We start from the raw sequence: 23,322 nt of genomic DNA on the forward strand, positions 1-23,322 counted from the left end.
GTTCTTGAAGGGTTCAGGTTTGGATCGCACCGAGCTTTTACCTGTCCTACGGCATCTCACAAAGTACATCAATAGATTGGTTAGCAATGTATTTAATTTGGAACATCACGTAGTGGACTGGGTAAGATGCAACTTTGGTAATGGATTACAAATCAATAAAGGTAACGGGGGGAAAAGGGAAATAGTATTTATGAGAGGGAAGCTTATCTGCGTTTGTTCTCACGCCTCCATCGACGACCACGCGTTGAAATAAAGAGTTAGACAACATTTTATTCATTCATTTATTCACAGATTGATAAACAACCCTAAAATAACACTTTTTTTTCTGTTTTGATAATTTGGTCCCTCAAGGCTCGATTGATTTGGTTCAACAACAAAAAAAAGTCGTTTTTTTTTTTTCTTTGAGAAAGTAAGCGTTTTACTAACAAGCAAGGAATACAGAAATACTTCCACTTTGAAAAAGGGATAAACCTCACAAAATCTCATCACAGCATTCTAGCAGTACAAAACCTCTAGTCGTACCAATGCTCCGACCTCCGCCTCTAACAGGCGAGCAGTCCCTACGCGTCAAATTCGTACCGCGACTCGCGGAGGAAACGTGAAGATTCGTACTAAAGTGTTGACTCTCATGCAGACCTACACACAGCTATGCATCAACGCGTTGGACGGGCTACTGGTTGGTACGTGAACACCATTATTTTACCACAGCGGGCCCCAGTTGGAACCTAAAAAGAGGACGTCCACTCAGTCTCGCTCTCGGGACACTGTGCTTGTATACACGGCAACGTTTTCATCTCTGTACACCTTTTTGTGGCCATTCTTCCCGTGACCGATTCAAGACGTGCTGGCGTTCGATCGGCGTGGGGCGGAACGCAGCCGTCCGCCCTCCTCTCCAGCTTTGTCAGCATTTGCCTGCGAGTAATTAGTATCACCGGGGACGCATCGGGTCCATTATAGCGGAGAGGGGAGGCTTTCATTTCCTTTCTGCTGATTATCGCCGTCATAAAAACAACGCTGTTCGAGTGAACAAAATGGTTCCAGAGCGCATCCGGTTTCTTACGCGGCGGATTGTTGTACCAAAATTATATATATATATATATATATATATATTATAATAATAATAATAATAACGCTTCCATCCCTCTTCTGTCTTATTTTGAGTTCCCCTCATTTCCTCCCACTGCATTGCTCTCCTAATTGGGAAAGCGGCGTTTGCACTTATTCCCCCGAGAGGAGACTCGTGCTACGCGGCAGAGAGAGAGATCTAATCTGGGTAAGACTGAAAAGAGCATCGACAGCATCATCATCATCACAACACCCGGACAAAGACGGGCGGTTGAACCCCCAGTGACTCTCCATTCACTGCCTGATAATGGCCTCAACAGTGGGGGCGTTGGGACTCCGTCTCGGTGAGATTAATATTCAACACGTGCGGTGGTTCCCCTCCCGTGACGCAGGAGGGGAAGAGCCCAACGGCCGGTCCGAGAACAGACCTGCCGCCGTCAAAGCACAAATCTGTGAGCAGAAATATGCGTTTCTTGCTCGTGTGGGTGTTTTTTTGATGAAGTGGACTTCACTACAAACAGCGTCTTTGTTCGGCCTGGTTTCATAAGGCCCGCGGGGCCCCGAGGGAGGCATCTTCCGCACTGACGACCTTCTCCGGAGACGAAGAGGAAGGGGGACGAGGAGGATGTCGGACGCGGACAAACAAAGCCTGTTTCCCAGAGCCCTCATGCACGAGAAAGCATGCCTCTCTGACAAACTCAATAAACACCAAACGTCTTCTCGTCTCAGAGCTTTAATGTAATCGGCCGCCTCGTGGCCGCGACATACCCTGCGCGCGAGACCGAGCGTGTGGTTTGTCAGGTCAAAAAGGTCAATGTCGGTGATGCCCAGAGTCGTGTGTTTGCGGAGACTTCTGTCGCGCTGACGCCGAGTCGCGATACCAGTGTGCGCCGCCTGGTTCGTTGGTTCTGAACCCGTCCTCTTCAGACCTGCTCGCGTTGAAGCAATGCAGTCGTGCAAATATATAAAAAGAACAAACTTTTTAAAAATGAACAATAAAAAAAACAACAAACGACCATTCAGACACTCAATAAAAGGACAATCAAAGGATATCTTCCTTTCCCAAAGAGCACATTATAACTTTTAGGCAGTTGACTAGCTGCATCCGTCTCGTTCCAACTCTCCCAACCACCTCTTTGGCACGTGGCCCCTTAAAACGCGTCATAAAACACTAAGTTAAGTCAAGATATTCGCACTTTTGTGTCGTTCTCTCAAAACGAAACAATATTTTCAAAATAAGGTCTGTGATGACCACGAGCTTAAGAGATTTAAACATTTTGTTCTATAATAATAAAATATGTCAGTGTGAAGATAACAATTGTCATTGTTGTGGCAACATTCTCTGAATTAAAAAAAAAAAAACTCCAGACGTTTGTTATTAGCAAAGGGAACTAACACGTCTGAAACAGAGATGCAAAGACGACATGAAAGTAGCATCTGCAGAGGAGCACGAGTCCCGTCATCTGAGACCTCCACTACTGATCCAGCGCGACGGGAAAGTTCCCCCGAGAATCCGGTCACATATTTATCGATTGTTTGGGTGAGAGTTGCGCAGCGTTGGAGACGTCTAAGACGCTCGGCAGCGCATGACAAAACATTCCAGTAGGATAAATAGTGCTACAGGGGAGAGAAGTCCTTTTCCTTTTGGGGTGAACTGCCCCTCTAAAGTTTGCCTCAGAAAGCTTTAATTAGCAATTCAGGTATTTTAAATAATTGTGTAGCTCATAAATAGCGAAAAGTACTTATTTTGCACTAATGCGGGGCGGAAGGACTCGCTGTTGCTTCCGGAGCGGTAGGTTTGTACCCGTCTGATAGCACCTGGTTTCACAGTGGATCAACAAGCACCGAGGCCGTATCGGCTCTAGCTATTCAAACTGGGGAGGCGGCGACAGACGAACCACAGACACGGAAACCATTAATGAGGAATCAATTATTACCGAAAGCGTACAATATATGATACAAAGACTATCGTCCTGCTTTTGATCGGTCGTCATCAATTATCTATGCAAAGAAGGGCAACATTGAGGCGCTAGATGAGACAGGAGGAGAGGAGAGGCGGGCTGCGTTTCTATTGGATGAGCTGCACGCACGACTATTTAAAAGCACACTTCCCGATTCAACAGCCGAGCTGCACGCGCGCCGAAAACCGAGGCCGGACAAATGGAAACGGAGGAGGACGACGACGACGACGACTAGAGCCCTGCTACACTGGGCTGTGGTCCGGGGAAGCGGCCGCCGCCGCCACTACCACCACCACGCACTCGGCGGCGGCGGCGGCGGCGGGGGCCGCGTCCCTGGCCCGGCGAAGGCCCGCGTACAGCCTGTCGTCCAAGTTCGCGGCCAGTTTGTCCGAGAGCTCTGCCGAGATGGTCTGCGGGCCGTAGCCCGGGGAGTAGGGCGGCCGGGGGGGCGAGCCCTCGTCCGGGGTCTCGGGAGGGGCCGCCGCCGCTGGTCCGCCTTCCTCCCGGGCGTCAGGGCGCCTGCCGGCAGGATGGAGGTGCGGCGGTGGGACGTCGGTCGGCTCGACGCCCCCCCCCTCGCCGGCCTCCTCGTCGGGAGCGCTGACGATGCGGGGCAGCGTGCTGTGGTAGCCGGTGTCCAGCGGGCAGTTCACGCTGTCGCCCCTCCGGAGGGGGGCGCGCAGCCGGTCAAAAGAGGACTGGAAGTGTCGGACCCCCGGGTCGCTCCACTGCTTGTGCCGCTGCCACTGCTTGCGGAGGTGGACGCGGGACCGGTGCTTCCGGAGCGGCGACTCCTGCTGGTCGAACTGGGGGTCGTGGCGGAGGAACTCGTGGAAGAGGGCGTCCGTCTTCTCGTCGATGCTGTAGTCCCACCGGTGCAGGGCGGGCGGCGGCGGGGAGGAGGGCGGCGCGGCCGCTCGGGGCGCGAGCACCTGACCACGTGGGACCCAGCTCGGCGAACCAGCACCCGTTTCCATGGAGACCCCACCGCTGGCGCCCGACGGCAACTCGTCCTCCGGCTCCTCCTCGGAGAGACGACACTCGAAGCTCTCGCCGACAGTGCCGGCCGGCCCGGCGTGGGTGAAGTGGTGGCGTTTTTCGTTGGCAGTTCGGTCCTTCGGGCTGCCGCCGCCGCCCCCAAACAGCCGTAGGTCTTCGGGGCCGCGGGACGGCGCCTCTATCGACGCGTAGCCGCTGTCCATCTGCAGCAACTTGCGATTCCCCGTCTCCGCGTCGCCGCCCCCTCTCCGGGACTCGGTGCTGTCCTGTTTCCTCTTTCTCGCCTCCGTCGCCCCAAACCTCTCATCCACGTACCCCGAAACGTCCTTGTCATCCTCTCCGCCCTCCGACTCGTCGCCCAGATCCTGGGACGGGAAGCTGGGGAGCTCTCCGCTCTCCGGCTGCCGGCGCCCACCCTGCGAACACACGCTCTCGGCATCGCTGCAGACCGAGTTCCTGTCGTTGTTGCCGCCGCTCCGGTCGGAGGCGGCGTACCGCTCCAGCGCCGCGCGAAGGGTCCATATGTCTTTGTAAAGCGAGTGGGAGTTCTGGGGATCCGGGACGTCGCCGCCGTCCATTCTTGACGGGGACAGTGCTTCGTCTTGGGGATCGGGGGACAGGCCAATCACCCCCGGTCCTCCGCGACCGCAGCTGGGCTCCACCGTCACCTCCACCTCTACCCTGCAGGGTGCACACAGGTGTGGAGAGACGACAATAGTTAGGAGGGGGAGGAGAGAACACGGGACACGCGTTTACCTGAATGACACGTCCATCCGACACACGGCTGTGTTCACACTGCACAGGATGGTTTTCATGACTTGCGATGGCTTTAAACTGAGCTCCGAGCGGAATACTGACGCCGTGCAGGGTTGGAAATTCCCAGAAATCCTTCATCGGCATGAATGAAAGTCCATAACCAGCATGGCGGCTTCCAGCAGATTGCTTTTCAACAGCAAACACGGACGGGAAATATTGAGTGTGTTTAATCTAATTGTCAGTGAACGAGCGGGGTTGGTTATTTTTGTTTGAACCCTCATATTGGGTTAAAATCTGCGTTGCTTTAATCACAAACTCAAAATAACAAAATGGCCGTGACCTTTTTGTGGAGCTCGTGACTTCATCGGACCATGTCAGCGATGGGATGGTTTCCTATGCCAGAATAACCCCCCACGTCCCGATTCTCCACTTAGCTCCCCCCCCAAAAAATAGAACTGTGGGAAAGTTGTACATTGGGTGTCTCTTGTTTACAGGGATCTCATCACAGTTAAAAATAAAAAGAGAGATTCATATTTAATTTTTTATTTAAGATGTAGAAATAAGAATTTAATTAAAACCTAATTTTCTATATATTTTTCAATGAGCCACAGTATCATTTCAGAGTTTATGTTAAAACAACCACTCTGCGTTATTTTCCCCTCATAAAATCACCTGGAGAATCGGGGCTTGGAGGCACGTCGTCATCACCATACATTGTCTAGCTACACAAGCATGAGTGCAAGGCAGCAAAGCAGTGAACGAGATGAATGGCAAGGGAATTAAAGATACCTGCCGAGGGAGGGGGGTGGTGCAGACGGAGGCGGGAGGAGGCGGGCCTTCGGGTCGGCGGGCCCGTAGGCGTCGTCCTGGGTGCGGGCGAAGTACTGGATGAGGTCTATGTGGTGCGCGTCGTTGTCGTCCTGGTCCATGCTCTCGCTGGCGGCTCGCTGCCGCTGGAACTGTCTCCTCTTCGGGGAGCCTGGGGGGGGGGGGGGGGTCACAAGTCGCGTTAGCAGCAGGCAGAAGTCAAGAGACACTTAATTCAGGAGAAAGCTTGTATCAACTGCTGAGGTTTGAGAGAGGATTTTGTGATGTTCTTTTCTCGGTCTCCTTGGTGGAGGAGGACTGAGCCTTTGGGAAGCACGGGGAAAAGTGTGTGTGTGTGTGTCTGTGTGTGTGCAGGACAAAAGGATCGCTCAGAGGGGCTCCGATTAACTTGGAAGACCACGTCCCGGAGCCATCTGTCCCGTGTGTGTGCGTCTTAGCAGCCAAACGGCGTCTCGCAGTTGGTTGCTGGATCCCCTGCTTAACGTTTGCCTGTTTCCCCACAAGGGAGCATTGCCAGTGATACGTGATGAATAGAAGAGAAATACAGGACGAAGAACAGTTGCACTGACTGCTTCTGAAAACACGAATGTCTATTGGACATATTTCAAGCGTCCGTCACCTCTGGTGTCCAGACTGGAGGCCCTCTGGCTGCTGTCCAGCTTCCATTTCTTGATCTTGAAGTAGGGACTGGCGCCCTCCAGGCTAGCGTGGCGCCGCAGCTTGGTGAAGAACTGCAGCACGGGCCCCTGGCTTCCTGCAGCGCCGCTCCTCAGCTCCGCCCCTTCTCCGACGCTGACGCTGCTGCCTCGGCCCCGGGGCCCCGCCATCATCATCTCGATCTGAGACAGCGAGACAGAGAGGGAGGTGGTCAGGCAGAACGCCCGCCCGGTGGTGTGCGTTTAATCCCTTCTGACAGTGACGTTACACACAGGCCTCCTTGTTTACCCATAAAGCATCACTCTGTCGGTCCTCCCTCAGGCTCCGTGACCCTCCTCGAGTCCTCCTGTATGACTCACTGCTCGAATGGCTGTTTGGAGTCTACTGAGCGACTACCTTCCCGGAAAATTCATCGCTCTACGAATGATTAACTCACCACACTTCTTAAGCACTGCGTTGTTTAGAGCTCTTACAGCTCATTTGTGTGCTCGCTCACGGTGTATCGTGTATTTGCATTGTGTATTTTAAACCGCTTTCCACGGCGCGGCATGCACAGCTTAGCGATGCGTCCCCCCCGTCGCTGCACCCCGGTTGCAGTTCAAGGCCACTTACGGAGCTGGAGGTTGGCTGCTTGGTGCCGAGAGCCGCCGCGTTCTCACCGAAGCTCGTGTCCAGCACAGAGTTGAGGGCGTCGCCGGGGAGGGCGCAGCCGGGATTGACACTCAGGCCGGTGAGCGCCGTTTGCGGTAGAGGGCACAGCATCGGCTGGGAGGGAAGCACACGCAAGACAACAGCGCCGGTGAATAATCATATTCATTCAGAGCGAGTTCATGCCGGCTGACGGATTCACATCGCTGTCCTGGATCATTTTCTCCGTGCTGACGGCTGCGCAGCTGTGATCGAACATCTGATTGGGAAATCAATGCGCGGCGGCGAGTTGCGGGGGGGGGCAGAGAAATCTCCGCGTGCGGTCGATACATTTCTCTGGCCTGACGCTCGCGTCGCCCGCGACAAAACCGCGCGCGCGCCGCGAGGCGAGGCGGGTTAAAGGCCGTCACCTGGAAGATGGAGAGTGCGGACTTGGCGACGGGGCGCGTCGTCATGGTGACGGTGTTCTCGGCCGAGTCGCACTCGTGGATGGTGACGATCTTGAGGCCCGGGGGAGGGATGTGGAGGTGAGTGAGCCGGGCGTTCTTCAGGTGGTGAAAGTCGCCCTCGGTCAGAGTGTACCTGCAGAGGGCGACGGGGAGTTAAACGGGGACACATTGCGCTTATTTTCAGGTTCCGACTGCTATTTGTTTGCATACATGTTCACACACTTCAATGTTCCAGAGCTTGGAAGTGCATTAAACTTGCCCGATGAACATCCCAATCTGTGTAGTGAATCTGTACTCGCCTTCCGCCTGAAACACTCCGTTTAGCGCCCGTCCCTTTAAGCGCCCCTCCTGAAAAAGCCAAGTCTGCCTTTATTGATCAGGACCTTTTAGGTTCCTTAAGGAAGTCCCGACCGCTCCTTTAAAGCGCAGCTTCCTAATGCAAACTGGATTAATGGATGGAGTGTTGTATCTATACTGTACTGCATCTGGACCTTTTATAATAATAGAGAAAAAGCAACATTTCTACAATATGTTGCCTTGAAATACAAAGCTATACCATCCTCTCGAGGCGAGACAGAGGTCCCGTTCACTCCGGATCAGTTAAAAAGCGTGATGCTTATCCCTGCAGAACGGGGAAATGTCTGAGTGCAAACCCATCAGAGTGGCACCGGATTCTGCATTTAGCCCCGCAGAATAATTCCCTTTGAAGTGTTTGCACATCAGGCTTCGGGCTTCAGGAGAAACGCAGTGCAATAAGGAGAATGGGCCTTTTGTGTCGACAGGACACCTTAATGCATCCCGCTGCTGCCGATTCGCTCTCAACCCGACAGAAGCACAGAAGAGAGACACAGTTCTATGTGGGAACCCTTCGATGACAGACAGCAGTGCGGTTGTAGTGCAGATGTGTGTCCACCCGCCTCTCTAACCTGCGGCCCTTCTCCTGGGCCTTCTTGCTGTGGTCGAAGAGCGCGGCCTCGTTGAAGGAGACGCGGCGGCCCATGGTGCCCGTGGAGAGGAAGCGCTCCGTCTCCTGGTTGTGACAGCTGGCCATCGACAGGCAGTCGGACTCATCGACCCGGATGGTGATCTCTGCCAGAGCGCCGGGGGAGAAGGAAGACAGAGGAGGTTCTGGTTATTGTTCCCAGTGACGCGGCGATAGGGACGGCGGACGTTGGTCCCGCTGCTCCAGGCTGAAACACGGCAACAACATTCGGGCTCCCCCGAGGATGAAACCGGGATCTGCAACCCGCAAAACTGCCCTTTGTGTTTGGTGCCAGTTAGAGAAGGCGAAGGGTTTCAATGCAAACCGTCGGCATGCTAGTGTTTAAGGTCACGCTTAAGGTCACAACAAAGACAAATATGTTCAGGCCCAATTTAGTTATCAAAACGAGGTATGAAACGGTTGGATCACTGGTGTAAAAATTACCCAATTGAAATAAATTATTGCACTGTTGCTCACTTGCTCGCTACAAACTCGGTTAGTTAGTCTAACGTTGCTCACGATGGGCCGCCAGAGGAGCTTTGGTTCGTCTTCCTGGGAGAACGAGAAATCAATGAAGCAGTAGGATATAAAGAACTGCTTTCACAGTATCGGACAAAGCTTCTGTTTTGTTCCCTTGTTTAAAACTCAACTCAAAAATGCAGCCAATTCAAAGTTAATAGTGGATTGCCTTTTAAATTGGTGTTAAAAGTTTTGGTGCAACAGAATTCAAATGGGGTCCAGAGTAAAAAAAACAGATTGCTGTTATTGCAGCAATTGCTGATAATTTTTCTTGCAATTTTTTTTTTTTTTAAATCCTTGTTGGTGCGACCGATCTCTCCTTTTTTCCACATTTTCGTAAAATACCCCCAGAGAAAATGACTTGAGAAAGTCAGCAGTGAAGGCGGTGATGTTCAGACCCCTGAGCGGACGCCAGTTTGTGAACATGGCAAACTGCTGACAGCAAAACCACACAAGCGCAAGTCTGCTGCCAAACGGATGCTTCGCTTTAATAAATCATTTCGCGTCCGAGACATTCGCCGGTCAAAAATGTCTAAATGCTTCCAGGAGTGACTCAGCTACTTAAACTAACAGCGCCGAAATCACTATATTTTAAATGATAAAGACATCACACATTTGTGCTGACGCGCTAAAAAAAAAAAACACCCCCACCCCCATCAATCCGGTCCCTCCATCCCCCAGCCTGCCCGTCTCCATAACTCCTCCCTCTTTGTCCCCTTCTCTCTTACCATGGGTGGGCCGAGACTCCTCCGCGTAGTGGCTGTTGGTTTTCTCGGGGTCATCGCCGGCCCTGCGGCACACAGGAACACTCAGTGTGTTTACATGATGGTATAATTGGAATCTTTGCTTAGTCGGACTATGCTGTCTTTCAGGGGGGAGGTGCTATTATCCCAATATACATGGCAGTGAATAAATCGAATCATTGGCCGAAAGCACGTCATATCCGATACAATAGGTGGCGCTGTTTTCATTACAACTAGTTGTGATACAGCCATTTCCGCACGACCGCTTCACCACTACCAACAGCGGAGAGCGAGGTGAAGCTACATCCCTCTACTGTGTGTGATGTTAATAGCGAATGCGAATGGCGCTATCAGCTGATTTGATAACGGAGAGAAGACGCCGTCGGGATCTCAAGCATGCGCAAAGACGCAAAGTCCAGTTCCTCATCCGATTCGCCGCTACATGCCGCAATAGTCAAACTATAAACTGGATCGGATGGAGTTATCCAGGGGTGTCAGTCGGATCGTAGTCGGGCCGCACGTAGTCGGACAAAGGTGTTTACATGAAACGGATAATTCGATTTCAGTCCGACTAAGCCGGTTATTCGAATCCATGTGATCCGCTGTGCCGTGATGAGAGCTCACGGCCTTTAAAAGGCAGATGCGAAGACAACTGCGAGGACACGCGTCGCGGTTCTGTCCCAACGTCCACCTGCTCCCCTGCAATCCTCACCGAGGGCCGAAGTCATTAACTTGAGCCCCGTCGGGGGGCCAGGCGAGCTCTCGGATTAATAAAAGATGGCGCGTCGTAATTGAATCGCACGCTTCCACTCATCTTTAAGGGTGCGGAGGAAGAAAAAAAGACACAATAAAAGGTCACATTGTTTAGGGGATCACTCTTCTAGTGTCTTCTGCCGACTCGCGCAGAATTTACATTGTCAGGCCAAAACGAGGGAGTGAAAGCTCCTCCATCTCATTTATTTGTGCAGAGAAATGGGATGCGTGTGCGTGTGCGCGTGTGCGTGAGTGTGAATTGACTTGAGGGATTTCTCCTCCCACCCATCGCTGTGCTTCTTCTAGTCTTTCATTTCCTCTGCGGCCACTGCTTCCTCACGCTGCGTGTGCGCGCTTGTTTGTGTGTATTCCCCGTGCACGCGCAGGGCCGGGCCACCGACGCGAGATTAATCTCCGCCGATGGCTGCTATAAAATCTCATTATCTCATCATTTGTACCAGTGGGCCCCGTTTCTCCCCTGCAAGCTCCCCGTTTATCTGCATCTAGCCGGTGCGCTCTCACATGTTCGAGTGCACTTGAGGACGCGTGCCGCTGCGGACGGGGGACAAAGCGTCCGGAGACGAAGCGTCCGGAGGCGGTGGCCGTGATGCCGCCGAATAGACACAGACGAGCGGGAATAACTGAATGAGCTTCCGGCGAAAAAGGTGCTTTCACAAGCGAATACACAGATGACACGTTTCATCCGGGGGGGGTTTTCCTGCATGTGTCTCTTTGGGGTTTTGTGTAATGTTTCTTTATTTTGCACAGCTGTTGTTTTTAAAGCGGTAACTGAATAGTAATCCGGGAGAAAACGCGTTTGCTTCCATCAGCCGTGCGCAAACCCTGCAGGAGTCGCACCGCACGTGGACCAGGTGCCGAAACGCTAAGTGCGCGTTATTGTGGTCGTGGTTATTTTCATGCATCGCACCTGGCATAGCATTGCCCCCCCGGCCAGCAGCGCCGGCAGGCGAGGAGGAAGACGGCGAGGGAGATCAACGACCCCACCAGGAGGACGGAGAGGATCACCAGGAGGAGCTCGTGGCCATCCTGCTGCTCCTGGGCCACCGACGGGATCTCCTGGGGAGACGCACGGAGAGACCGTTAGAGACGCGTGCTCTTTTTCTACTCCGAGCAGCGGAATGCCCGCAGGGAGAGGGAGGCTACACCTTGAAATCAGTCACGAGTAAAAGGAAAATATTTCAGCTTATTCATAGAAAGTAGCTACAATATGTGGATTGAAAAAACAACTGCCATCAACCTGTAATATAAGTAAATAAGTATATTACAGCATTCCTTGTAGTTCACAATTATTCCTTGATTTATTGATTTCTTAGTTAGTGATTTGTTTCATTTTTTTTTTTGGTAGGGTTTATGTTTTTAGCAACAAATAATTTCCTCTTTACTGTATAAATAATGTGGAATTCTTATACTACATGAGCTCATTTATAAATCAACCATTTACTTAACTTATTTAGTTCCTTTCATAAGTAGAATTTTTCTGTTTTTAATCTGATTTTACAAGCAACAAACGTCTCATTGTTTCTTAGTGCGGCTGCAGGGACAAAATAAAGTGAAATGATGAATGAGTCCAAAGCTCTTTGAATGTTTGGCCAAACTCTCTGAGGGCAAAAAACCCACAGAACGTGTCGACGAGCTCGAATCCGACGTCACATCTTCGTTTCTCCACGAGGGGAAATTAAAGCTGATTAGATCAGAGATTTAATTATGTCAGGTCCTGGTCAGGATGTTCTCTATTAGCCAGTCAATCGGCCAGAGGAGAATATGAGGGGAAAGTGTGGACCTGGCTGGGAGCTGGACACAACGCGCACGCACACACACACACACACACACACACACACACAGGAAGTTTGAGAGCAATCCGGTGGCGAAAGGCAGACTTACTGTAGAGTTTTCTGGTAGGATGTTCCAGACGGTAGAGTCATTGCTCATGGTCCAGGCCAACTTGAGAGTCCCCCTGAGAGATAACACGCACACACACACACACACACAGGAAATGGCTGAATCCAGGCGTAACGCACACGTGAAACAACGCTTCTCTGAACGTCCCATTGTCGGTGTCTGATGTCTCAGAACACGCTGTGAGACAAATCAACTCTCGGTCGTGTAAAGACTGCAGGAGCAACCTCATGTGTGTGCGCGCGTGTGTGTGTGTGTGCGTGCACGGCGATGCGTCGAACCCCACGGAAGATGCAAATGGAGGCATCTCGGCTGCAAATCATCACTTGTGACCCCATCAGCCTGAAGGCTCTCTACCTACCTACCCCCCCCCCCCACACACACACACACACACACACACACAGACAAAATAGAGAGAAACACCAGCACCAGCTGATGAGTTCCTCTACGCAGCGGCTATGCGTTTGCTCCTGCACATCACAGGCATTAATACTGCAGCACCAAACGATAACACACACACACACACACAACTCTCTGCATAGAGATACTCACCCAGCAGGGTAGGAGCAACATGCCAGCAGCACTCAACTTCAGCACCACAACCTGTAAGCTGCCCCCTCCCCCACAAAAAAAACCTGTTTCTAGTGCCCGAGCATCACGACAAGAAACACACAACTAGACAACTGTTTCACAGGGAAACACGTCAGGCTCTGACCGGTACTGTGGCTCATCCTGCTCTCTACCAGCAGCGTCTTTCCACGATGGAGGGCAGTGCGCAGCATCAGCAGCATCAGCAGCAACAACAGCTCTGGGTGTGTGTTTGTGTGTGTGTGTGTGTGTGTGTGTGCGCGTGCGCGTGCGCGTGCGCGCGCCAGGCTGTAGCTCGGGAGTCTCCTCCTCAGCTCCTGTGCTGCATCGTCAGCCACCCCAACACCACCTGTACCCCACCTCTCAGGGCTGGTCCACAGATGGGGTAAATAAGTTGGAGATTACATAATGCCAGCATTTATTTAAAGAAAAAAAGAAGAATTAAAAAAAAAGAATCACTGACACCAAACACCAAAACATGTTATTACAAAATTAAGAAAACCGAAGCTGCCTCACGTTTATTCATTTAGTGCAATCACTCTTTTTTTTTTTTTTATAAAGAAGATGCTCTATAATGAGGCTTTTGCAATGGTGAAATAACCCCAGTTACGTATGTTTGCACGTGAACATCGCGCGGTACTTTTGAGGACCGCTCGGTTCCACGAGGAATGTTCCCCCGGTGGCCCGCGCGAGCAGACGGTGAGACCCGGGGGTCCCGTCAGCGGCGCGTCCCCCTCGTGCTTTACCAAATACACCCCCCCCGTGTAAGACAGCTGCGTTACGGGTGTACACGCGGGGCATCGGGTTCGCTCCGAATAGATGTTTTAATTTAAATATCTCGTCTTATGATTCCACCTTTCGCGGGGGGAAAAAGGAGAAATGTTTGCAATGGTTAACGCCGGAGCTTGTTATGAAAAAATATAATTAATTTTAAAAAAAAAAACTGTTGCACCAAAGAAAACGTCTTGTTTTTTTATTGCTTCGTGCAGAATCGCCCCCTCTCTCCCGGAACTAAACGGTGAGCAGCTGTTTCCTCGTGGACGTTCGCCTGAAGACGCCACATTACGCGGTGAAATGAAGCCGACGGTCAACTTCCAGACGCAGAAACGTGGATGAAAAGCCGCGGTTAATAAATGTGCCGTGCTGTTGCGTCGCGCTTTGAAGGCAGCTCGCGCCCTGCACAGGTCCGCGCGAGCACCGGGCACGCGACAAAATAGAAAGAATAAACAGATAAAGCGACGGTGCACTCACCTACTCAACGGGCCGCGTCCATGCAGGGTCGCAGGTGGGCAAAGCCGATAACCCGAAACTCCACCGTGGACGCTTTAATGTGGGTTTTGTTTTAAGGCTAAAAGTATTTATGAATGAAACCCCACTGTTTAAGACACGCCCACCACCCAGTCAGAGGCGCACCACGTGACGCCAGGAGCGAGGCGAAGCCGATTGATTGAAGGTATGAAGGGTTTCTCCAAATTAGCCCGACGCTCAGTTGGGGGTTGCGGAGCAGGGAAGCCCGAACGTCTCCACCGATTTTTCACTATATTCCCTTGGTTTTCATGACGCATTTCAAGCTCTTTTGTTTTTGTTTTTATACATGTTGCATGTTGTATGAAGGCAATTTAATATAAAGGAGCAAAAAAAACTCCCAAAACCAAAGAAATGAGTCCATATCTATTGCCTATGTAGAATAAAACACGTCACCTTGGCGCCATCTACTGGTGAAAAGAGCTCATTGGTTTCATTCAAGAAAAACTATGTACGTCATCTCTGCCAAATTTGGCAAACTTACTTTTACCCCAAACCCAAATGCAGTTCCACTGTTTAGTTTTGTGCACAACTTGAAATACCTACCTTTGTTGAAAATATAACACATTCGTGTTTTAAAAAGAAAAGAAAAAGACTACACTACCCTGCATCCTTTGCGGCGCCGCAAAGCTTCATGGGTAGGTTACCAACGTCCTTGTCCCAACCAAGCTCACAGCGACCGCCTTCACGCAAGGGGCTCGAGGATCTCTGTCATTCCCTTTAACGCTAACAAAAATCTGACTAACCGGACATGATGGCAGCAAGGTTTCTCCGCCGTTCCCTGCCCGTGCTGAGGCAAGCGCGCTCCTACGCCGAGGCCGTCTCCGGAGCCCCGCAGATGTCCTTCACTTTCGCCTCCCCGACACAGGTATGCTAACGGTAGCTAGCTAACGTCAACGCTATCGGGGAGGCTTCTCGGGCCCAGCTAGCAGGACGTCGCAATTTTAGTTTTGTGGGGGGGGGGGGTTTGCAGGAAAACTGGCCTCCCAGGTCGCGTTGAGGTGTGGTGCTCGTACGTGGCTCTCTAGTCGATGCTGAATGTATTTCTTTTATTCATGCAGGCATGCGGGCCGCCAATGCCCTGTGTGTGGGGGATCTCACGTTAGCTTAGCACGCTTACTATGCTAGCTGTCATTCAATGTCTTTGACCGGCAGTGTGAAGTGTGCCATGCGAAACAATATCCATCCTTTTCAGTTAAACAACTGTAAATTGGTTATGTACATATATTTAAACTTAACAATGACTCATTTTTGAATCAGTCAGTTGGCACCAGTGCGTTTACAGCTCTCTAACCTTGAGGTTCATGCCTCTTTACTAAATGTGCTGCAGGTCTATTTCACATTCTGCTGCAGAACTCATTTATTTGATGACAAAAGAACATTTAAAAAAAAAAAATTCTCAACGTAAGATGTTTTTTTTTCATAGTCTATTGAAAGTTGTCAGTGAGCATTGAATAGAGAGAGTGAATACTACATCTTTGCATCTGTGTCCAGTCACTATTCCTCAACTCGAAACTGTTACACGAGTCGGTGAATGCATCTCTCCATCTTCTGTCTCCACCCTGCAGGTGTTTTTCAACGGGGCCAACGTGAAACAGGTGGACGTGCCCACGCTCACCGGTGCGTTCGGTATCCTCCCGGCCCACGTGCCCACCCTGCAGGTGCTGCGGCCCGGCGTCGTTACGGTCTTCGCTGACGACGGCCCCGCTGCCAAATACTTTGGTGAGATTCCACTATAACCGCCGTGAAGGACTGCGGTCCGTTCACCTGATGATAAACATGAGGAATAAATCATTTCCATGCCTCCACAGCGGCATCCGTGTGAAGATATGATACATTTACATTTTTCACTTGGCTTATCCAAAGCAACGCACAATAAGTGCATTTAACCAAGAGGGTACGGAACCAATAAGGAAACCAAAATATCACATCAGGACCTATTACATATTCTCACAGTAGGTTGTTTTCCAATAAGCTTCTCTGTTCAAAATACTCCAATTTCTTATATCAGGTATGATTAATGATTGAAGAACTTGTGATATCAGGTTACAGATTGTGATCATTGATTTCTTCCAAAAAGCCGAAAGACGTTACATGCATTATCCATACTGGTCATTTAGGTTGAGAACCTGCCAGTGTTTCAGACTCATGGAAGAGCAAACCTGGGATGATGGATTGCACTGTGGAGCAGAAGCTAGCTTCAGTGAGGCAGCATGTCCTGGCTCTATAATGCCCTTTGCATCATTGGTTATAAAACACATTGAAGATGGCTGTATGTTAGCATGTATAGTTACACGCGTGTGTGTGTGTGTGTGTCTCTACGCAGTGAGCAGCGGGTCAGTAACAGTCAACGCTGATTCTTCAGTGCAACTGCTGGTTGAGGAGGCAGCTCCTCTGGACCAGCTGGACATCGCTGTGAGTATAATGTCAACATCACTCCACTCACATACAAACCAGAGCGCGTCTTGTCGGGGAGAGTGACCATATATCCGACACGAGCAAATGCCTGGTGGTCGGCATGGCAACCACTTTTAAACGTTAGTGATGAGCCTTGAGTAGTCCTCAAAACAGAAGCTAAATATAGTAGCAGGCTGCATCGTGTACGAGAACCTCACAATGAAAAATCAAATCCAGAATAGTGGGAGAGAACGCAATAAAACGAATCCCTTTATTTACCGTAATGACTCAAACTAATTCTAACGGCATTGATGAATGAGTTCTGATGATCTAGTGCCAAATATTCAGACCCATTACTGCGAGGATCAACATTTCTGGCATTTATTGCTGAGTGAGAGGCCAAATATTACTGGGAAGCCTTCCTAAAAAACCAGGACATGTTATATACTTATTTATTGTTTGACGTGTTAAACCCTGTTTTGGGAAACCCGGTTGAACATTTGAATTTCTTTTTCTTCTTGTATGTTTGAAATATAGACCTTTTATGGTTATTTTCCCCGACATTTGTTCCACTTAAAAATACTTTGAAGTGCTTCACAAATGGTCAGACTGCAGCATGTGTTTCTATTTTTTTTGTCACGTGAAATTGAAGCGGTTTTGCACCTTCGGGTCAATCGATTATTTTCGGGATCTTTTTGAACGACGTCTGTCTGACGGGTGCCCACATCCGGTATTAATTACTCATTTCGATCCTTTCTGCCGATGATTATCCGTCTGATCAGAGTCGAGCCCCTTGTTTAAATGTCAGTCTTGTTAATGCTCCGCTGCCTTATTACTCACTCGGCCTGCCTCCGACCTTGGGCAGTGTCACTGTCAAGTTGACTCCTTGGCAGTAAATTAGTTATTTTTTTTCCCCTCGTTGTCCTCGGCTCTGCGCTGAAAATGCACACGGTTCCACGCTGATAATAAGGAGGGAAAGGTCAGTCACTGTTGAGTTATAGCAGATGTGTCAAATCCCCACTGGGAGACCTTTAACTCCCAGCTATGTTTGGCATTTCTCGTTTCTAATCACCACCGTGACGAATGGAGCTTTCGCAGCGAAGAGGCAGAGGAGATTTTCTCCGCTCGTCTTAGTCGCCGCTTTCACACCCGCCGTCGCTCAGCTCTTCTGACGGGCTGTTTTACTGAATAACGGGACGATCGGCGGCAGATGAGGCCACGTTGGGGCTGATCTGAGTGCAGTAGAAATCGTATTTCAAAACTGGGATCCAATATGTAGAAACACGTAATGAAATCAATCTGGACCATGAAACAAACCTACGTCTGAATTGTGGGCTCTGTCATTTGCCGTCCTGTTTCTCACTGTCTTAACACTTTCTTCTTCAGGTTGCTAAGGCCAACCTGGAGAAGGCCCAGTCTGAAATGGCTGCCACATCCGACGAGGCGGCGAGGGCGGCAGTTCAGATCAGCATAGACGCCAACGAGGCCATCGTCAAGGCTCTGGAGTAGACCTGTGGTACGGCGTCTCCCCTGCTGCACCCCCGTGCTGTGAGAGAGAGAAAGATGTACTGATATTTAGTTTCACCCAGCTGCGTTATGACGCGTGTTCAAGATTGTTACCGGAGTCGATAATTGCAGAAGTTGAAGTTTTCGTTGTAGAGTACCACGAACTGAGTCACTGTTTTTCTTTCCCCCTTTTCTAGGTAAACTTTTTCTGTTTCTTTGATGGAAATTAATGGTCCACCTGTGTTTCCTGCTCAGTCACGTCAGTGTCCAGAAGATTCCATACTTGCTTTGTACAGTGGATGAATTACAAAATAAATTTATTTGGAAATACCTGTTTTTTTCTTTAGTTCCTCAAATCTGTCCCCCTCCTGCTGCTTGCTGACGACGGGTTTAGTACTGTGGATGGACGGAGACGACCGATTCTAATGCCGACCCATGTGTCACCGAAGCTAATCAGCGTGGCTTGTAGGAGTCACGCGCGCTCTCGTTAAGCAGACTCGCCATGCAAAGTAAACCCGAGTTATGAGGAACTTCTGTGCCAGTTTATCTTGCGAATGTTTCCGCCACTTGGGGGCAGCAGAGACCCGCTGTACCACTTCTATGGTTTTCCTCCTACAACCACTTCTGGATGTGATTTCCTTTTGGGGCAACTCTTTCGAGAAAGGATCCGCTCTAATCGAGTAAATGCTTTTGTCACATACAATGTTTTCAGGCCTACTTTTGTTAGGGGGGTGAGGGGGGGATTGTTTGGAGCTCTGTTGCTGCCTCGATTTCAAATGTGCTGGTCGGCGCTCATTCGACAGAGCCAGGAAAAGTCCTTTTCCTGTTTCATAAAGGTTTCCGCGCCGACCTCACTCACGTGCCGACTCGAGGCTCGAACCGCAACTGGTTGACTCTGAATGTCAACTCCTGAGGGGCGTCGACAAGTGTGAGCGTCGGTGTTTGCACAGAAAGGTCATCTTGAAGCATTAAGGTTAAGATGTTTTTTTTTTCTTCTCTCCCGGACAGAAAGCGGCTGCTCCTCTGATCGGTGGGCGCTTTATGACCGTTGAAATATCCCTTTTCATTGATGGCACGTGCTGCGTAGACCCGCAGGCTGTGACTCTGCGCGCCACCCATTAATAAAAAACAAAACAACAAAGAGCTGCTTCTCAACACCTCTTGCACATCCTGCTCTCTCTTCTCGTCTTTCATCAAACCCAGCTGCGCACACACTCACTCAGCAGTCAGCCCTCGAGGGGCCTTCAGACGAGATGAAACGGCCCCGTCAAAACCAGCACTCCTTTAATGCCGATTTATGATGCGGGATGTGGAAACCATGCGCTGCTTGAAGATGACTCAGCTAGCAGCGCAACAAGGGACAGCGGGACTTTCGAGGATGTACTGTGATCGAGGACCCGGGTCCGCGTCGTCAGGAGTTTTCCCCCCGGTGTTAAGGTTTCGGAAGCTCTCGAGGGAGGACTCAATCCTTTGTTCTCGTCCCGGCCGGAAACGAGGACACGAATGAGTCAATTCGTTTAAATTCAAAAATCAAAAGTTATTTAGTAACTGAACAACGTAATAGGGATTACAATTACAAAGTGAAATACTAAGCGAACAGTGGAATATTTCGCGAAATAGAGAATCCTCTGAGCAAGTCTGAAGTGACTTATCAACGCGGCTGCAGGAGAAGTTCTAACAGTCTTTTCCCCGCCATGGTCCTTTGAAACCTCTTGAGGTGTGTCTTCTTTGGTGCATTTGAATGTCATTGGCCTCTTCTCCAAAGGGTCACCTCCTCCATTGTCCCCTTCACGTCGAGGTGTGAAGCTGCAGCCGTAACCTGAAACCTCTCTGTCCTAGCTGTCCCTCACATTCCAATGCACTCAATGCAGATACAGTGGCTTTATGCCTCAATGAGTGAACCCAACAAAGCATACAGCGTTTAAGTCTTCATCTTATAACTAGTACACTTTCATTACAACAACCCATCATTAATGATCCTCGTTCATCACACTTCATCATAAGATCTAAAACAGTTCATGTGGTTCAATTCTCAAGACATTTGCCTCAGTCGGCTGCCTTGCAATAAGTTGTTCATTTTATTACCTGACAGGAGAAAAAACTCCCAAAAAACCCTCCTTGGGGATAAAATTGGGAGAAATCCATAAAGAACGGCAATTGGCATCCGTCCCCAGGTTTTAACATCACATTGTGACAGAATGTTAATGTGTACAGTGTTTATATGATTTAAATGACTATGAATTGTGTTTGATTGAAATTGCATTCACTTAATCTAACATGTTAATGTAATAACTAATATCTAATAACACACAAACTATAATTCTAACACTAAACATTATTACACGTACTATAATTCTATGACTAGGGGTGCACTTCTGGCTTAAATCCCTAACACCGGCCGCGAGCACCCTAATGAGGCGGCTGTCTCATTAAGAGAACTGCCCGCGACCCGGGCGGCGACGGCGAAGCTGTACATTGATGTCGGGCGACGAGGATCCTTTTGAGAGCAACGCTCTGTAATTAAAAGAATGTTCCGTCCGCAGCCAACAACGACAGCGTGCGTGCGTGCGACGGCGGTCCGCGGTGGCGTCGTCGTCGTTTTTTTAAAATGGTACGCCGCCACAAAGAGGCTCCCAGCCTTGCGAGGGCCTCGCTGGGTTATACTTAACAAGTCGACCACGGATGGGAGCAAAGAGCGGCCCATGTGAGCCATCATCGTTTAGGGTGATGTCACTCCTCAAACTGTTGGCCGAGGCTCCGTCCTGTAAAAGAGGCCTGCGGCCACGAAGGTCTTTTGTCGTCGCCGCGGCTCAACAATTTGGAGCTCAGGGAATGCAGTCGCATGGAAACTACACGTACATGCATATGTGTATACACACGCATAATGACAGGTATGCGTGTACGTTATGTGTATAACAGGGTGATGTTTCCCTGCGCTAGTCACCAGCTATATGGATCAGGGAGGGGGGCGGAGGGGGGTGTGGAGCGACTTTAACCTCATCAGACCGGGAAAACAGACGAGAGTCTCTCAGCGGACACTCAACGCGAAATCCTCTTCATCTCTTTTACATCAATGCTCTTGTTAGCCTCGTGAAATCATGGGACGCACTCCACGCGCACCCCCGTTGACATTTCACTCCTTGTGTTAATGATAATTCATGCAGCTGACAGCATTGGGAGACCTGCTAATTTAATCCGGCACAATTATGTAAAAATAAAACAGTGTAATAGGTGAATAAGAAGAGAGTTATGCAGCAAACGGGGGAGTGACGGATGACACGTTGTGATACTGATCCGTTTGCTGGGACGCGTCACATAAACACATAAAGATCGGTACGGTTTGATGGAAAACAAAAGGTACGTACGAGATCACACATCGGATTACTCGTTTACAGGAAGCGGTGTCCTGTTTGGTCAATCAGCAGGAAGAACTGCTTCTAGCAGCGGGCCTGGTTCCTCCTGTTTCTCCAGAGCAACACCTCACACGTTAAATGACATTTGACATTTTTGGTCGTTTTGCAGAGGAAACCGGTTCCAGTGCCGTGCAGGTGGCGCCGCTTACGGGTCGCTGAGGCTGCCTGATGTGAGGCGGCAAATTACAGACTTAAGAGACAGAAATAAGAGGAAATTAAAGATCTGGAAAATATAAATGCGTAGAGCTACGAGCCAACTGGGACTCTGTGGATGGCAATTTTCCACGCGGCAAAGTGCAGCAAAATTACACATATCATCCAGTGCGCGTAATCACCCGCCTCGGAGCTTTAATACACCGAGTGTCACGTGGTACAGACTCATTTCAGGCTCCTTTTCCTCGTGTGCGAAAAAAAATACATTCACGCCAGAGAAAGATACGGTCAAGCGCGGCTAAGTGCGCATCAAGGGTGGTGTGTGTTGGGGGGGTGGGGTGGTGGTGGTGGTTGGTTGGTTGAGGCTCAGCGGCGGTAAGCGAGGAAGAGCGGTGTCCAGAGAGCCGAGCTGATTGAAGTGCCGACCTTTTGGTGGGGCTGTGCAAGGAGGGGGCCCGCAGACTCTCAGTCAGCTGTCAGATTCTGCATCCAGCCTGGTGGTAGGAGTGGGGCCCTGACACCAGCCTCCCACCACTCTGCCCTGCTTGTGTCATCCATCCCTCCATTCTTCCAATTCCACACAAACACCCACCCACCCTTTAAACACACACACACACACATACACTCACAGGCACCGCCGCAAACACTCGCCCAGACATCCACACAAACACAAACATATTTCAGCTTGTGCCAGCTAGGTAACATTTCTACAAATAGCAGTGTGGGCATTTGGGAGAAAATCGCAAAGCCGCAAACACTGCCTGCTGGAGGGGTGAGATAATCAGCTTTGTGGTAACAGCAAATGGCCCCTGAGTGGCGAGGCAGGTAATCATTGCACCGAGTGTTTTTTTTGGGAGGGGGTAGGGGGGGGATTGCAGAAGAGTGCTTTTCCGTCCTTGTGTGTGTGTGTGTGTCCATGAATATTCACACAGAAACGAGCAACCAATTTAAAGACTGGTATGAAAACTACCGCTATGCTCATCTGTGAGCTTAATTACTATGTGCATACATATGGGTGGTGTGGTTACTGCATATGTAACACCGACTCTGACCCCAATAACAGTAAAACAAATCATTAATATACATTTATGCAGCCATAAAACTGAAGCTGTTCCTGTTTTCCGTGGTATTGTCTGAGCCACGCCGCTACAACGCTGGTGTGTTAAAAACTGCTCTTCAACGTCCCTGATTTACATGAGCGGGGAAGGAAGAAGGCGCCGCAGATTAGCTTGAATCATGCTTGGCGTTATTCCACATCCCCGGTCTGTTTCCAGTTTTGCTATGCTTTGATGATCTTCACTAAATGACACATCAACAAAGAAAAAACATCCTGTCTCAATTATTTTTCTAGTGCAAATAAAGGCTCTAATTCTGACCGGTTTCATGGACATTTTGTAGATTACGCATGACAACTAATATAAAGTTTGCACATGAAAGGAGGATGACACAAGGTTCGGCATTCCGGGTGGAGACATCAGATGCTCAACAGGCTGGAACCTCACCTGTGTGCACAAAAGGAGTGTGTTGGGTAAGGCAAGGTCAGGCCATACACACACACATACACACACACACGCACACACTCGTACTGAGGGTGTGCACAGATCTGTGTGTAGTCACAACACGGCCTCAAAGAAGCGCGCAATTTCCTCTCTGCAGGAACCCTCCACTTCAATTAACAACAAA

General features: G+C 50.0%; 2 protein-coding genes across 6 annotated transcripts; one reads left to right on the plus strand and one right to left on the minus strand.

The window, feature by feature from the left end:
• Positions 1–387: 387 nt before the first annotated feature.
• Positions 388–14,438, minus strand: cbarpb (CACN subunit beta associated regulatory protein b). Of its 2 annotated transcripts, none has more exons than XM_040184185.2 (10): positions 14,117–14,438; positions 12,263–12,335; positions 11,289–11,437; positions 9,593–9,654; positions 8,290–8,452; positions 7,325–7,496; positions 6,879–7,031; positions 6,229–6,448; positions 5,571–5,760; positions 388–4,706 (listed from the first exon to the last, which is right to left on the minus strand). In XM_040184185.2, exons 2-10 carry the CDS (start codon positions 12,308–12,310, stop codon positions 3,269–3,271), a joined length of 2,595 nt encoding a protein of 864 aa, XP_040040119.2. In that variant the 5' UTR covers positions 12,311–12,335; positions 14,117–14,438; the 3' UTR covers positions 388–3,268. The 2 variants fall into 2 exon arrangements, with proteins under 2 accessions (XP_040040119.2, XP_040040120.2); XM_040184186.2 differs by lacking the exon at positions 14,117–14,438 and adding an exon at positions 12,830–13,234.
• A 241-nt stretch (positions 14,439–14,679) lies between these two features.
• atp5f1d (ATP synthase F1 subunit delta) lies at positions 14,680–18,403 on the plus strand. Of its 4 annotated transcripts, none has more exons than XM_040184187.2 (5): positions 14,680–15,038; positions 15,739–15,892; positions 16,497–16,585; positions 17,954–18,083; positions 18,271–18,403. In XM_040184187.2, the coding sequence occupies exons 1-4, from the start codon at positions 14,922–14,924 to the stop codon at positions 18,074–18,076; spliced, it is 483 nt and encodes a 160-aa protein (XP_040040121.2). In that variant the 5' UTR covers positions 14,680–14,921; the 3' UTR covers positions 18,077–18,083; positions 18,271–18,403. The 4 variants fall into 4 exon arrangements, 3 of the variants coding, with proteins under 3 accessions (XP_040040121.2, XP_040040122.2, XP_077964762.1); XR_005712882.2 differs by having other exon boundaries at positions 14,703–15,038; positions 17,954–18,132; XM_040184188.2 differs by having other exon boundaries at positions 14,794–15,038; positions 17,954–18,115.
• Positions 18,404–23,322: the final 4,919 nt, after the last annotated feature.

Source organism: Gasterosteus aculeatus, chromosome 8 (genome assembly GCF_964276395.1).
Source record: "Gasterosteus aculeatus chromosome 8, fGasAcu3.hap1.1, whole genome shotgun sequence".
NCBI classification, from domain to species: domain Eukaryota; kingdom Metazoa; phylum Chordata; class Actinopteri; order Perciformes; family Gasterosteidae; genus Gasterosteus; species Gasterosteus aculeatus.